The sequence below is a fragment of the Sebastes fasciatus genome, chromosome 2 (assembly GCF_043250625.1).
Source record: "Sebastes fasciatus isolate fSebFas1 chromosome 2, fSebFas1.pri, whole genome shotgun sequence".
Taxonomy (NCBI): domain Eukaryota; kingdom Metazoa; phylum Chordata; class Actinopteri; order Perciformes; family Sebastidae; genus Sebastes; species Sebastes fasciatus.
Window position 1 is genome coordinate 28,714,541 of NC_133796.1, and position 14,929 is coordinate 28,729,469.

The 14,929-nt window shown below is 39.4% G+C and overlaps 2 protein-coding genes across 9 annotated transcripts in view; both read right to left on the minus strand.

Annotated features, from left to right (window-relative positions):
- Positions 1-2,486: 2,486 nt before the first annotated feature.
- Positions 2,487-5,768, minus strand: rassf10b (Ras association domain family member 10b). Its single transcript, XM_074617332.1, has one exon. It carries the CDS (start codon positions 4,080-4,082, stop codon positions 2,754-2,756), a length of 1,329 nt encoding a protein of 442 aa, XP_074473433.1. The 5' UTR covers positions 4,083-5,768; the 3' UTR covers positions 2,487-2,753.
- Positions 5,769-7,163: 1,395 nt separating this feature from the next.
- tead1b (TEA domain family member 1b) overlaps positions 7,164-14,929 on the minus strand; it is a 58,316-nt gene continuing 50,550 nt past the window's right edge. For all 8 annotated transcript variants that reach the window (XM_074617398.1, XM_074617391.1, XM_074617385.1 and 5 more), the window contains 4 exons: positions 14,268-14,441; positions 11,692-11,832; positions 11,418-11,570; positions 7,164-10,428 (listed from right to left, as the gene is read on the minus strand). In XM_074617398.1, coding sequence (XP_074473499.1) covers positions 10,315-10,428; positions 11,418-11,570; positions 11,692-11,832; positions 14,268-14,441 — 582 coding nt within the window. In that variant the 3' untranslated portion in view covers positions 7,164-10,314. The remainder of the gene's footprint in view (positions 10,429-11,417; positions 11,571-11,691; positions 11,833-14,267; positions 14,442-14,929) is intronic.

The window sequence follows — 14,929 nt, forward strand, 5'->3', positions numbered from 1 at the left end:
GCCGAGCCTAGAAACTTTTTTTCTGACAGTAGATGAATTCAGGAATGACCAGTAGTGTCATATTTTCTGTTTGAACTCCAGATGGAAGGTGTTTTTCTGCAGCAGGGAGGTCACACGCTGTATACTGAATATAAACAGAGCATTTTTGGTCATGTAAACAGGCCTTGGACGATGTTTCAGGGCTACAAATCAAACTCAGAACTTTGTCATCTGGAGGCCACAGTGTTGGTATGTGTGCAGTTCAGCCAATTATAGCAGTATAATACAAGAAAAGCAAGTCTACCACATTTCATGATACAAAGCTGAAATCACACTGAATAACTTATGGAGGGCTCTGATTACCTGATTTAGAAATTAACCAGTTTCTGTAAAACTTAGGAGCACATTTTTGGAACACAACAACACTAGAACGTGAAGTATGTGTAGGCTAATGAATATCATACAGTATGAAAACAATACTGTCTGCCAGACATCTTTGACAGACTGCATTAGACTGTAAACTATGTATGCAGCAATAATTACAAACGCATGGCCAGGATTTTAAGTTATTAAAGGGACAGTGTGTAGGATTTGGTGGCATCTATTGATGTGCTTGAAGATTGTAACCAACTGAGTACCCTTCCGTTCACTCCTCCCTTTCCATGACTGTGGAAATGTGAGCCAACCGTGTGCAAACCTCTGGTAACGTTGGTCACCTCGCTCAGTGGCCATCCTTACAATAATAACACTACTTTAGGAGCAACGGACGTCAGACGGCGGCTGGCAGTACAACGGTTTTGTACAAGCCTGTCGGAGAACTACGGTGGCCTTCAGGTCACGTAAAAACGTGAAAGATTCTCTCTAAAGCCAGTGTTTGGTTTGTCCATTCTGGGCTACTGTGGAAACATTGCGGAGCAACATGGCGGACTCCGTGAAGAGGACCCTATGTAGATATGAAGGGCTCATTCTAAACTAATGAAAACACAACCATTCTTAATTTCAGGTGATTATACACTGATGAAAACATAGTTATGAATGTTATATTCCATTTCGACTAATAGATCCCTCAAAATGTTACACTGCTCCTTTAATAGGGAAGCACCGATCCAAAATGTTCTCTCCTGATACAATAGCCGACATTAACTAAGAGCAGCTGCTGAGTACTGGTCCTATAGCATGGCTCTCTTTTTCCCACATTTAAAATCTGTACACTGTGTGGAACACATTGGAATCATTTTTATGTAAAGTAACATGAAGCCAGGGAGGCTGTGGTACTAGAAATTTAGTTGGAGGTCTGCTGTGACTGAATGAATGTAATAGTGAAAATAGTTATTTCTATAAATGACATTGACAAAGAAACTGTATTTAATGTGGATCTGTCTCATCATGGCCAATGGCTGATCTGCTATCAGCGCCAATACCGATCTGACATCCTTGGTTACCGGTGTCCTTGGAGGTCAATGATATTCACTGTCTGGGCCACAATATAATCTCCATAATGACTACTGAAGAAGCCTTTCAGTTAACTACCAGTACATGAAGGCTGGTTTGTTGATACAGACAGCAATGTCTTTTTATTCTTGGCTGTAAAACTGAATCATTCGTCTTCTAGAAATGTTTCAAAAAACGAACGGATGTCAGGAATAAGAGGGAGTGAAGGGAAAGAAGAATCAAAAGACCTCACAAAACGTATTATCAAATATAACATATTCTTTCGGCAAATCGATTGTAAAGTAACAAAGTGGTCTGAACAAAACCTCCAAACACATAATTGCTAAGCTGACGTAAATGTTTTTTTCGGATTAATTTTGGATTTGAAGAGTTTGTTTTCACCCCACCAGCACAGCTGCCCCTTCCTGTTGCCAGTGTGTCAAACTTAGGAAAAGGCAGGCGGACTGTGCAGTGGATTCATACGACATCACAGACCTAAACCATTATATTCTGTTATTATTCAGGGAAATGAAGGGTGAAGGGTGAAGCCTCTTCTTTTTTTAGCAGCTGGCAGATAAAATGTGTCCCAAACAAAAAGAACAAGAGGTTCAGCTGTGAGATGATTTTCTCTAGATATAGTTCAACAGTAATCATTCTGCATTAAGACACATAACCATCTGGGGAATAAAGCTCTCGTAGTGTGTCTCTATCAGACAGTCTGTCTCATCTGTCTGAGGTCAGTTCTGCTTGAAAGCCTCTGTTTTGACTTCAGCTATTATTGACTTTATGATTCACAGCAAAGATGTTTCCTTTATCACTCAGTGTTTGGGTCACAGTGAAGGCTGAGATGTTGCTCACAATCTGCAGAATAATCCTCTGACTTTGTGTTTTGGCTACTGTCGCTGAGCTGTGTGTGTTAACATGGCAGATGTTGTGGAAATTATCTGCTTTTACCAAAGAGTGATTTGGGCATATTTCATACTTTCATCTTGTGTCATTTCTTAACTTTGTACCCTGCGGATTTGCAGTTTTCGGGGTCATTGCAACGAGAAAAGAGGAACAAAATTAACTCAAGCTTCCAAAACTGCATTTATTTTTACGTCAAAACAACTTTCTTGATGAGATTAACAGTTATTAGCCCAACAAATAAGGACTGTAGTTGTTCTTAAACCAGTTTAAGAAGGATGTTATAAAAATATAGGAATATGTGAGGATTATGATGCCATACAAAGATTATTTATAAAAAAAAACACAAGTCCATGTTTACGCCAGAGTAACTATGATCCCTGAGGCAGTGGAAGTTCCCTCTTTTTGTAGTTGATGAACAGTAAGATGATCAAATGCTAAACCAGAGACTCCCACACAGGCTGGCTGATGTCTGAGTCCTGACTGTGCAGAGAACTTAAGCCAGTGTCTGAGTCGTCGTCGTCGTTCACACTGTGAGCTTTGGACAGACCCCTGGCCTGCTCCACCCACTCACTCTTCCTCTCCAAAGTGCTCGTCATCATCCCCATCATCTTATCACATCTCTCTGTCCCTTCCTGTATGTCCAAAGTGTTCACTTTCTCCAGCAAATCCCTCATCTCCTTCTCCCTCTCCGCGCAAATCTCCTGGCTCAGCTCTAAATCGCTCCTAATAGCCTCTAAATCCGTGTTGAGGCGCAGACCGATGTACAAACTCGCATCTAGCTGTGTCCTGATCCTCTCTTCTTCTTCTTCCAAACGCTTTTGGTTTTCTGACTCTGACGCTGCCTCCTCTGTGCCACATGGGAGGGATGGTGAGCTGGAGATGGAGAGCTCCTCTCTCCTCCTCCTCTGCATCCAGCGGTGGTTCAGCTCCTCCTGCATCTGCACCGTGAAGATCTCCATAAGAGCCTCCTGCTCCCATAGCTCCTCTTGTAGTCTCACCACCTCCTCACACCGCAGGACGTACTCCTCAAAGTTAACAAGAGTCTCAACTGAACACACTTCTTCGTCTCCATCTCGTTCAGTCTCCACTAAATACGTGTCCTGCACATAATTCACCCCGTGTGTTTTCATCCTGTCATGATGCATCTTCACCTCGCAGCTGTCGATGTCTGCGTCCAGCTCTGTGATCCTCTGGAGCTGCTGGCGGATTGTATGATCCTGAGAAATCACAACATGGACCAAAGTTTCCATCTTCTCCGCAGCAGAGGAGGAGGACGCGTCTCTCTGTTGATGCGCTCTCTTCTTCTTTTTGTTGATCTTCTCCAACTTTCTGAAGGCTTTCCGGACGACCCGTCGCTGTTTCTCAGGTGGGATGCCTCCCATGGCAACGGGAGACAGTGGGGTCGCCTTGGTGACGCAGTGTTTGTTGCTAAGGACCACCCGAGCCTCTGCGCTCCTGGCTCCGTGGTTCACCGCTAAAGACGCGTCGCTTTTCACCAACACGAACTTCACGTTGCTCTGCTCGTCTCCCCACGCCACCCAGAGGCGTAAAAGCTTGGTTTTGTTGGGTAAAATCCTCTCGAAGCCTCTCCATTTCTCCACGATGAAGTAAGAAGCTGTGGAGAGTCCGTGGTGCTGCTGTGCGTCCTGGTCCTCCAGAAGCACCTTGACAACATCAGAGCAGGCTGTGCGCTTCGACAAGCCGAAGACGAGCTTCTCCTCTCGGCACACCCACACTGAGATCTTACTCTCCTCTGACTCCATCACGAATAAGCAGAAATAAGAAAAAAAGTTGTTCTTAAAATAGATTTAAATCCTCATCTGTGTCCATACTCCATATCTCCTCTGTGTGTGCCAGACGCATGTGAGAAGTTCCAGATGGAGCTGAAGGTCTGCAGCTCCATGAAGAGTTGTTGGTCCTTCTGCTGCGCACTATGAGGCCAAGTGAAGGAAACTCTTCTGGTGCGTAAAGCTGAGTCCTCACCAGACTGCCTCTGCTCTGCTGTGGTCACATGACCTCCACTACCAGCTAGAGTAACATGATGCTGTTCTCTGTGTGGCATGTTGGCGGTTTAGGATGGTTTATTGGATCCACAAAAGGGTTATGTATAGGCTTAAATGTCTTATATGGTCACCGCACTGTTTAAACCTCAGTGTTAAAACATCATCAAAATAGTTATGGTCCAAAAATGATTTATTGGGGTTAATTTATTCAGATTTAACTGAGTGGACAAAACAACACTTGATGTTGTCCGGTCAGCTGAGTCTGTACCACATTTAAAAAAAATAATATATATATATAATATATAATTTGTTTATACAATTATTTATTGGATTTTGTACAGAATACCAATAAAAAGACTTTGAGCAAAAAAAAGAAACATTTTTATGGGCTGGCGTCTTTAAAAGTTTGTTGCTTGCAAATCATTTGATTTTTTTGGGTTTGATTTGTCTTTTAATTAGTTTTTTTTATTATATTGCTTTTATTGATAAGTATTTGATCCCATTTTATAAATTGTGTACTGTGTTATTATTATACACTAAAAAATAAAGGAACATAACAATTCAATAAGGTAGAAAAGGTAGCTTTCTACTAAAGCTGCATATTATTGCCTCAAGTGGCAGTCGAGATAATTTAGATTATAGAAAATATTTTTTTTTAAGCTGCGTTAAAGTGATATTTTTTAGTTCCTGTGAAAAGGGCCTATCGCCTTATCATAATAAACTTTATATAGCACCTTTTAAAACAATTTTATAAAGTGCTTTATGACAGAAAAACTAAATTAAAACGAATCAGCACCACAGGCAGCAAGTTAGGGAAGAGAGGAGAATGAATCAAATATCATACTCAATAAGAAAAACAGTCAATTAAATAAATTAAATACATAAAACAAAGTGGAAGTGGAAAAATAAAATATGGGCACCTAAAATTAAAGCTAGGGTTGGTAATCTTAAGAAACTAGCAAGAGTAGCCCTACATTAGAGTTGAAAAATTATCCATTTGAAAAACCCAGCCCAGTGTTGACAACTCTTTTCCAATGAAAGTAGCAGCATTAGCTCTAAAAGTCGCTAAATCTAGCGAGAAAGTCGCCACTGACTGTTGTTTCAGGCCTCCCTCAAAAGACACTCCCCCACTATCATCATAATGAACGTAAACAACGAACATGGCTATTGTTGATACTCACAACTGTCAACCTAGCAGCTTGTTCAAGACTCCGATAATGCCCAATGAGTGCACGGGCAAAGTGCACACAGACAGGTAGATAGGCAGGTAACCTATAACAAAAAATGTTTTTGAAGAAGATAACCGACTCAAGATACATTGATGACATTTGGGAAAATACTTTATATTCTGGGTCTATTATGGCTTCATACGAGGATAATGTTAAAAAAAAATCCAATCAAGTCAGACTCATGACCTCTGAGTTATGGCCATAGACTTTATATAAAGTTGAACAACACCTCTCCACTTCCTCCCGCTGTACAGAAGTGAAGCCAAAATATCACGGATACAGGAGCTGCCCTCTTGAAATTTTTATGTCATTTGGAGCCAGAGTCTGCGCAATAGTGATCGGGCAGTGGAGCCGCAGTATTGAGGTCACCCGCCCGGACCAATCGCACCTTTTTATAGCATCAAATAACGAATTAAAACCAAACTTATCACAAAAATGAACACTTGAACTTACATCAGCGTGATAAGAACTACCTAAAATGACTTTTTAATGTGGCCCATGTCCCACCCGCATGGAGGGGTGATATTTGTGACCTATACTGCAGCCAGCCACCAGGGGGCGATCCAGATGTGTTGGCTTCACTTGTTATAGTGCCACTTAAGGGTAAAATGCCATAAAAATGCGTCAGATCACTCAGTTTAGCACACGTATGTGCACATAAGACGACCTTGAACTACAGAATCCAGAATAAATAATTTTGTTTGTGTTCAGGAGTTTTTACTCAAAGTGTGAAGTGTGTTATAAATGACCACATGGTGGTGCTATGCTCTCCAAAAGCTATTCAGTTTTCTCTTAGTCCATGGGCTACACTTATTATTTAACTCTGTCAAGTATTTCTTCAAATACCCTGCAGAAAGACTTTCGGTTTTGAGCCAGTTCACCTGACTCTGGACCAGAAGTAATGATCACATTTGTCAGTGTAAATGTTGCCTGTGTGAACTCCATTACGGACAGAGTCTTTACTTCAAAACCACAGGAACAAGATCATACAATTCCCCAATTATCTTGACAGTTGTTTTAAAACAGGGGCTTTAAATTGACAACAACCAAATCTAAGTTACTGATGTTGTTGGTTTGTTTTCATCAATAATGTTTGTAACCAGAAACAGGAAAACAGGCTAATATTTATAATTTCCTCTGATACCTGTAGTTCAAAGGGTTGGAATAGTTATTGGTTGAGCCTTTTAGTATTTGATCTCTTAACTATTTCTGCTTTCAGTATATTTTGATTACAGTGACAAAGGTTCGCTTTCAAGTCGGCACTTTAATTACACAATATATAGTATTTATAATATTTACTGGTGCCTTAACATGAACTAAAAAGGAAGGAGACCATAATGAGTTTGCTTTTTTAAAACAATGTCTCCCTCTGGTGCTGGTTTTTGTTACTACAGCGGTGTACATTAAAATCTGTTGTCTTACATGTGAAACAGGGACATGGACAGTTAAACATAAAGCAAGTGAAAGGCTCCATCTACTGTTGATCGGAGGTTTCTGCAGCTAAAGAGTTAAATGGTGCCTCAGTGCACACAAAATCATGTAACACTAGTAAATACTTCAACATGATAATTCTGTTAAATATTTAACTAAAAGTGACAACAAAAGAAGGCAATATCTTTTCAGATTTATTTAACTTCAATATTGCATACATACAAAGTATCTAGAAAGCTACAAAATATCTACTATTATCAAGAAGGCATCATAATTGTTACGGAGCAAAGACAAGACCATAATGCAGAACACAGAGACATAGCAGAGCTTCTTTTCTCTCCTTTGCTCCAACACTTGGATACGAAAAGATATCACACATCATCTGTACCAAGAAAAGCTAAGATATATATCATTTTGTACAAAGCACCTTTTTACAAAAAAACAAGTCTGCACACAAAACCCAAATGTGTGTATGACAACTACATGTGAGCTAAATGTGAAAAATCACTTTAAAGCCACCACCTGAAAATGGTCATAAAACAAAAAGGTACCAGTACCTACTCTTTCGACAGAATTACAAATAACAAGAGCTAAACTGCTGATATGTTTGTAGCATGATTCCTCGACTTTATTTAATTTTTTTTTTTTTTTTTTTTTAAATGTGTCCATTTTCTCTTCAAACATTCGTGCCATCGAAGGCATCAGTCCTGCTGTTTTAGTGTTGAAACGACATGTCAAAATGTACCAGCAGTGCAGCAGCAACATCATTACCATCTTATTGGGCTTGCACTATACAGACGATGTCATCACAAAACCAAGTACAACTGTATACAAGTACAATAAGAAAACATCTCACTAAGTAATCAATAAATGTGAACGGATACACAGGGTAAACATAAGGAAACAAAAAAGCCTATTAAAACTCCACAGTGTCCACAGGACTGTGGCAAAATACTGAATGATTGATTGAACTTTATCTGCATCCACCAGAGACATTGTCTGCAATTATTTAGAGCTTCTTCCATTAAAATACTTTAGATGATTATATGCTTTTGTAAGAAACAGTGAGTAGCTATGGTCCTTACGGTGAAAAGTATTAACCTCGACGGCCTCGTCCACACAGTTGTGAAAAATTAGTTTCTGAAACAGCATCTCAAACATGTTTTTTTTAACCGCATTAAAACGGTTATTTTAGAATTTGTAGCGTAGAATTACTATTAAATAAACGTTCCCTTTTCGTTCTGAAAGATAAATTACGAGTTTGTGTCGTCGACATCACAGCTGTGTCTGCTGCATCATCAAAGGTCACATTGTGATGCTTTCACATCGGGAGAGAGGAAACCATGTTTCCAAAAACCTTCTTTTTTTTTAACACTTGAACCTGCAAGTGTGCACGAAGCAAACCGCTGCAGTGTTCATACCGATGAGTTGACATCCTGCATGCAGTCAGAGGCTGTACTTATCAGCAGGTCTTTGACCTCAAGCAAAGAAATAGGTTTTATTCAAATACGTCAGTTGTGAAATCAATTTACAATGTGATAAAAATGAATATACTGTATCATTTATTTGTTTATGTTACCGGTTACCAGCTTTCCTCCTGCTGCCATTACAATCCTTTAAAAAGGCAATGTGGTGATTGGTTTCACTTATGTCTAATTTTTTTGGTCTAGCAACATTTAATTTTTAATTTCTGTTTGATCTTTTTGAAGCTGGGAGTTTTAAACCAAAGGCACTTCCTTGCTACCATGCAGGACAGGACAGATGATTGACTGTATCTCATTATTTTTGGTCTTTTTACGACAGGAAAGGCAGTCAGTCTGTGATTATAGTACACTCTTAGAAAAATGGCTGATATTTTAGGAACATATTACAGCATTAGAGAAAAATATAACCTGTGTTATAACTGTTTAAATTTGCAAACTTAATTTAACATAAGTGCCTTTTCATGACAACAAAAACTGTATTTCTAGGAGTGTACCAATTATAAGAAACATAATTTCTCAGGTGTGAAGATGTACCAAGTAATATAGCGGTGAGTTATTTTTGCCTGTTTGATCCACAAAACTGATTTTAAAGCAAAGGGTAATGTTAGAGTGTATTCTAAGGCACTGTACATCTACACTTTGGCAGATAGGATTGTGAATTTCTTACACAATGCAAACATATAAAGAGTCTTCCCGTGTAGAGAGATCACAGTTTAAGTGGCATCTTTTGGAGTTCTCACAGCTATAACATGTTTAAGGCTCGGGATCGGCGTAGGCCACAGAAACATGTGAACATAGTGTGAACGTGAAGGCAGCACCACTCTGGAGTTTTTACACCGCGATCCCAGAGGGGAACGATAATCTGAGAGTCTTTCAGGGGGGGCAAAGTCACAGCATACTGAACAAGGCCTGCTGTCTACATGTGATTTATAGTGTTGTGATTATTTAAAGTGTTGCTCTAAAACCACAGATCTAACAGAAAAAAAGTAAGCATCACTAAGGCAAGTCCAGGAAGGGGAGCAAAGTGCTTTTGGACAAGATGAGAGTCTGTTTTGAGTAATTTTTCGCAGAACTTTCACCTGTCTAAAACCTAAAATTTCTCCTATCAGTTGTCACAGAGAAAGCACAGAAATGCTGAGCAGGTGGTAAAACTTCCCACGTTTATGGAGCAGATGCAGGCAAAATGTTTGCAGTATTTTCACAGTGCATTCATTCTGTTGTTAGTGTCTAAGACTTGGGAGTGCTTCAACAGGGATAAATATACGACTGAAAGCTGAGTTTTCCTTAAAGTAATAGCAGTAATTCTGCAATATTCATAACCGCTTGCTTCCATTGTCTATGTAGTGTTGTGTTAGTTTAGTTTCTTTGGAAAGTCTATTGGCTGTGGGTGCATGTCTGTATATCTACAGTATGTACGCTCACAAATTATGAATTACAGACACACGAAACACACTCAAACATATTACACAGACCACGTCAGGCCGCTGAAAGAAAAGGTCAGCATCCTTTTTTTTTTTTTTCTTAGTCTACATAACAAAGCAGAAGAAGACGACACATATTTCCATTTACCAAATTAATCTAGTAAATTCTTTAAAAACGGCCACATTTATACCCAACGGAGACCAACTCAACATATTTTAAACGAGAATTCCCGTATTTAAACATAAAACAACTGTACCGCAATTCACAGCTGCAGTCAAATAACAAACACTTTATATTAAAACAAATTTTATAACAACTGACTTCACCCGATACCATGACCAAAAAGCATTGTAGGTGTGACTTTCAGGTAGAGGCACTGCCACTTGTCTTGAGGTTGGTAAGTCCATGAAAAGAGGGGGGGACTATTCATTCTTTTACCAGTCTGTAGATATGATGCTGGGCGCCGTGCTCACTGTTTGAAACCTCAAACACACACGCCATACATAGCAGCGTCTCCTGGGTGTCCCTATTCGTCACCACCTGCAACAGAACAGAAAGTCACTTTATAGTACTGAAGTAGACGTATTGAAAGAGTTGCCATATTTTCAAAACAGCAAAGAAAGGTGTAGAAAAGCTCAGGGTCCTTTCTCCCGATAACAACTAGTCTTAGATGTTTGCAGCATTTTTTTAAGCGCTTTTCTTCAAACGTAAAAAGAATTTCCAATTTCCCAAAGCAGAGACGTTATAGCTGGTCCTAACAAAAACAAACTAAAACTTAATATATGAAAACTTTTCTGAAAAACTGAAACTAACAAACAAACAAAAACAGTAAAGATAAGTTTCACTTTCAGTTCCCTGTCAGAAAATATTTTAAATATAGCGTACACTTAAACGGATATCAATTGTTTTTAGGTGAGCCTTTCTTTTAGGTGGCTAAAATACATTTTGCTGCCGGCCTCGTCCACAGCAGTACATTGCATTGCTTCCGTGCGGTAACTCCTGTCTGTTTCTCCAAACTGGGGGCATGCCGACAGTCTTCCACTGTAGGTAATACACCGACTATGGATAAGTACCTCAAACAATCCCACTTCAAAACACCCAAACTATCCCTTTAAGGTTAGGATCATTATAAATCTTACGAACATCTTTAAGCTCAAGATGCTTTTGGGTCCTGGTTGTTATTTTGTGTGCACACCCCCCACGTAAAGATCCATGCCTGTCTTTTTATGTATTTTTTTGCTCTCTACGTAGCGCTGAATGACTCTTTAAGACCCCATGTGATGGCTAATAACAGGGGTTCCTGCCCCCTCTTATCCTCCCTTTTCCCCTGCAGATAATGAGGCTCCGCACGCTGTGTTTCATCCCCTGTGGAATGAGAGCAATGTAAGAACAACGAGAGGAACTCATCTCAAAGCCCAGTCAACCCCCCCTCAGCCCACCAAGACACCCCGACAGCAAAGAGACGAAGAAGAAGAGGAATGAGAGTCCTGGAGAGGGATCTCGCCCTCTCAGGTCAGTGTGGTGATTACCAATAAGATAGTGAAGTTCTCCAGCACGCTGTTCATCATATATTTCTCTGGCAGATGTTTTAGTTTATGGATGAAGTTGATCATGTATTCACACATGGGAGACCGGCTTATCCGGTAGACAAAGCGCCCATTCTCAAACCGTGCATATTCAGTCTGAGGAAAAAGAGAAAAAAAATGTATTAATTAAAGTAGCATGTAACCTAAATATACAGTACAAAGGTATAGTCTAGTGTATATAGTGTGCTCTAATTCACCGGATGAAAAGAGTTCATACCTCAACTTTCTCGACCACCTGCTTGCCGAAGGAGCAGACCTTTGTTGAACACGTAATGGTCATGTTCTCCGAGCTCTCGTACTGACTCGTGACTCCGTAGAAAGATCCAGTATCATCTTGAATATTGCAGTTCAAGTCCGCCTGGAGCCAGAGAAAAAATATAGATTATTCAGGGGCAATTCATATTTGTATTTACTCAATTTATAGGAATAAACAACACATGCAACCACGGTAAGAGAGGTAAATAAAATGGTGAAATAAAATACTATTAGTGACAACGGTAAGTGACTAATATTTTTGTAAGTTTTGTACACCTGTATACAGTATATATATATATATATATATATATATACAGACAGGTGTACAGGAGAGGCAACACTTAAAATACAACTAAACTAATTATGTTTTGCTACAGCAACCTTTGTTGGGTATTTCATATAACAAGTAACAACAAGTCTGTGTGTATATAGCAACCAATTCAAAACAATTAATTATCCAAAGGATTAAAGAGAACAAATATATTTACGGCCCATTCATGTGAATTATCTGTAACATAACACAATCAATGAAACTTGTAAAATAAGTGTCGATGTCAATTAACCCCAAAACAAGAACAAAATCTGATCCATAGTAGTTGTTTTTGTTGAGAAATAAGCTTGTCAGCGCTCTCTGGTGGACAAACTGTCATGGAGACATGGTCTCCTAGTTATTGGCATTTCTGTTCTGCAGCTTCTTGTTTTTTCGGCTGACATACAGTATATACCAACATATCTGCAATAAGACAATTTAAGGCTGTTTTTTTTTTTTACTCCTAACAAAATGAAGTATATTAAGAGTCCTCTAAACCCCTGATTTTTGAATGTGCCATTGATGCACACTATTGTCCCACAATGCATGAACACAGGAGATAGAGGAGCTGCTTACTACTTTAAAAAATGATGGTGAAACAACTCACGGAATATTCCAGAAAACAAAAATCTATCTCAATGTTTTGAAGAAGATAAATGCTCTTTTTGTTAATCAATAACTGTTTTTTTTCACCACTTGGGGGCAGAAACAACAACATTCATACGTCATCACCTTAGAGATTGATATAGTGTTATACTGGAAACACACCAGCTCGCCACAATAATTACATTTGTCTGCGGCCAGGAGGTGTGTTGATGTGTTTCCGGTGGGAAGAAATTATTTGTAAAACAGGTCAACACGTCACAGGAGTCACAGGATGTGTTTACGGATTGGCTGCGGGTATTCTCTGGCCACAATTTGCCGCCTAAACTATTTCCAACATTTGCAGATCGCTGAGCTCGGAGCGGTCGCCGTAGCTTTCCATAGACACTGCATGGTAGCTCACCCCATGCCGCACTTTGACGCTGCTCTAATGTGTTTTTGGCGTTTGATTCTGCGGCAAAGTGCGGCCAAACTAAAAGCTGGGAATAGTTTATCTTTTGGCAGTGAATTACGGTCAGAGAGGACCCACAGCCAATCAGTTAACAGAGTCCTGTGACTCCTGTGACATGATGACCTATGTTACAAAGAATTTCTTCCCGCCTGAAAGACGTGAACACACCTCCGGGCCGCAGAAACTTCACCGCTGCTTGGTGCGTTTCTGGCGTTCGTGTTAACAGGAGAAAACAGTTTGATAAATATAAGTCCAATATTAACTCTCTTTTAGTTTTTGGTTTCTACCAACTCCTATTTCTTGAATACAAACTAAAAAGACAACACACTATAAAGATTAGTATAGTACATACTGTATGCAGTTAGTATGTAGTATGAAATTGAAATATCTGTACTAGAGGAAGTCAGAATTTGGAACTGGATTAAATGTGGTATCTAAAAATGTTAATATTCTTTGTCATCGTCTAATTAAAAGCTGTCGAGATTATACTTGTATATCCCATATCGGATTAGAAGATCTCGGCCACATCTGAATGAGAATGTAAATGTGTCCATATTGGAAGCGAGACTCTAAAGAGGATTAAATGAAGTTACGTTAAAAGACTGATTTACAAGGTTGAACTGGTCTGCTCCCGAAGGGCAGCCTTTCTATGCCCCGAACATCCTGTTCATTACGGACACAAAAAGAGGAGACATCCTCCTACAACATTCTCCTCCTTCATTAAGCAAAGCAGTTATACATTCATTATTGTGCAGATTCTGTCTTTCATTTGAAATTTAGATTGGTCGGTCACTTCAAAAGGAATTTGAGGGGACTTGGTCCAAGAGCACACGGTCCTACTTTGTTGGCTGCCGCTAGTTAGCATTTTGCATCAGGGAGGAAATACATGCAATGTTTAAACAGCCATTAGGAGTGCAACCAGGTCACTCCTTTGTTTGGAGATATTACATTGAATTAGTGAGTGCTTTGATCAAATGCTCTCCTGCTATGCAAGTCCAAATATAGCAGAGTACATTCTGCAAACATTAAGAGAGCAATCTTCTCTGTGTAGACTGATTACACCCAATCACTACAGACCAACCTGAGCAGACTGTCACTGATTCTGCCATCAAACATTTCACTATGATATTAATACATAATCCAGCTGTAACATTGTATATGATACAACACTCACCCAGAATTTTATAAGGAAGAAGGAGTTCTGGGGACCTTTTCCATACAGCTCCTTCAGTCCTCCTTTCTTTTCTGGGAATTTGTCGTAAATTTGACGAATGTCCACAGACTCCAGCAGGGCGTCACTGTAGGAATGATTCGTCTGTCCGATATGTACAAATAGGTGCTTGTTGTACTGAAAGAGTAAATAAATAGTATTAGAAACACTTTAAAATATGATGCTCTATTTCAGGTTGTATCTAAAATGATCTGTAAGCAGGCTTGGGGAGTAACGGATTACATGAAACAGAGTTACGTAATTAGGATACACAAAAAGGTAACTGTATTCCTTCACAGTTACAGAAACAAAAGATGTAATCAGATTACAGATACATTTGGTCAAAATGGGGATTAATAGCAGGATTACAATTTTAAACTACATTTAAAATAAAGAAAGATATACTATGCAGATGTGCAGACATTACAAGACTTCAGCACATGAGATCAGTGAGGGAGCCGTCAGGTGGAGGTAGGCAGTGTGGATCCCGTTAATGGAAAAAAATGCTTTCGCGGGGTGTAAATTTCACCATTACTTTGTATGTAAAGCAGAAAAGGAGAACAACATCATAGTACAGCGCAAGTTATCACAAAGCAGAATGTTTTTTGCGCACTTTCCAGTTCATC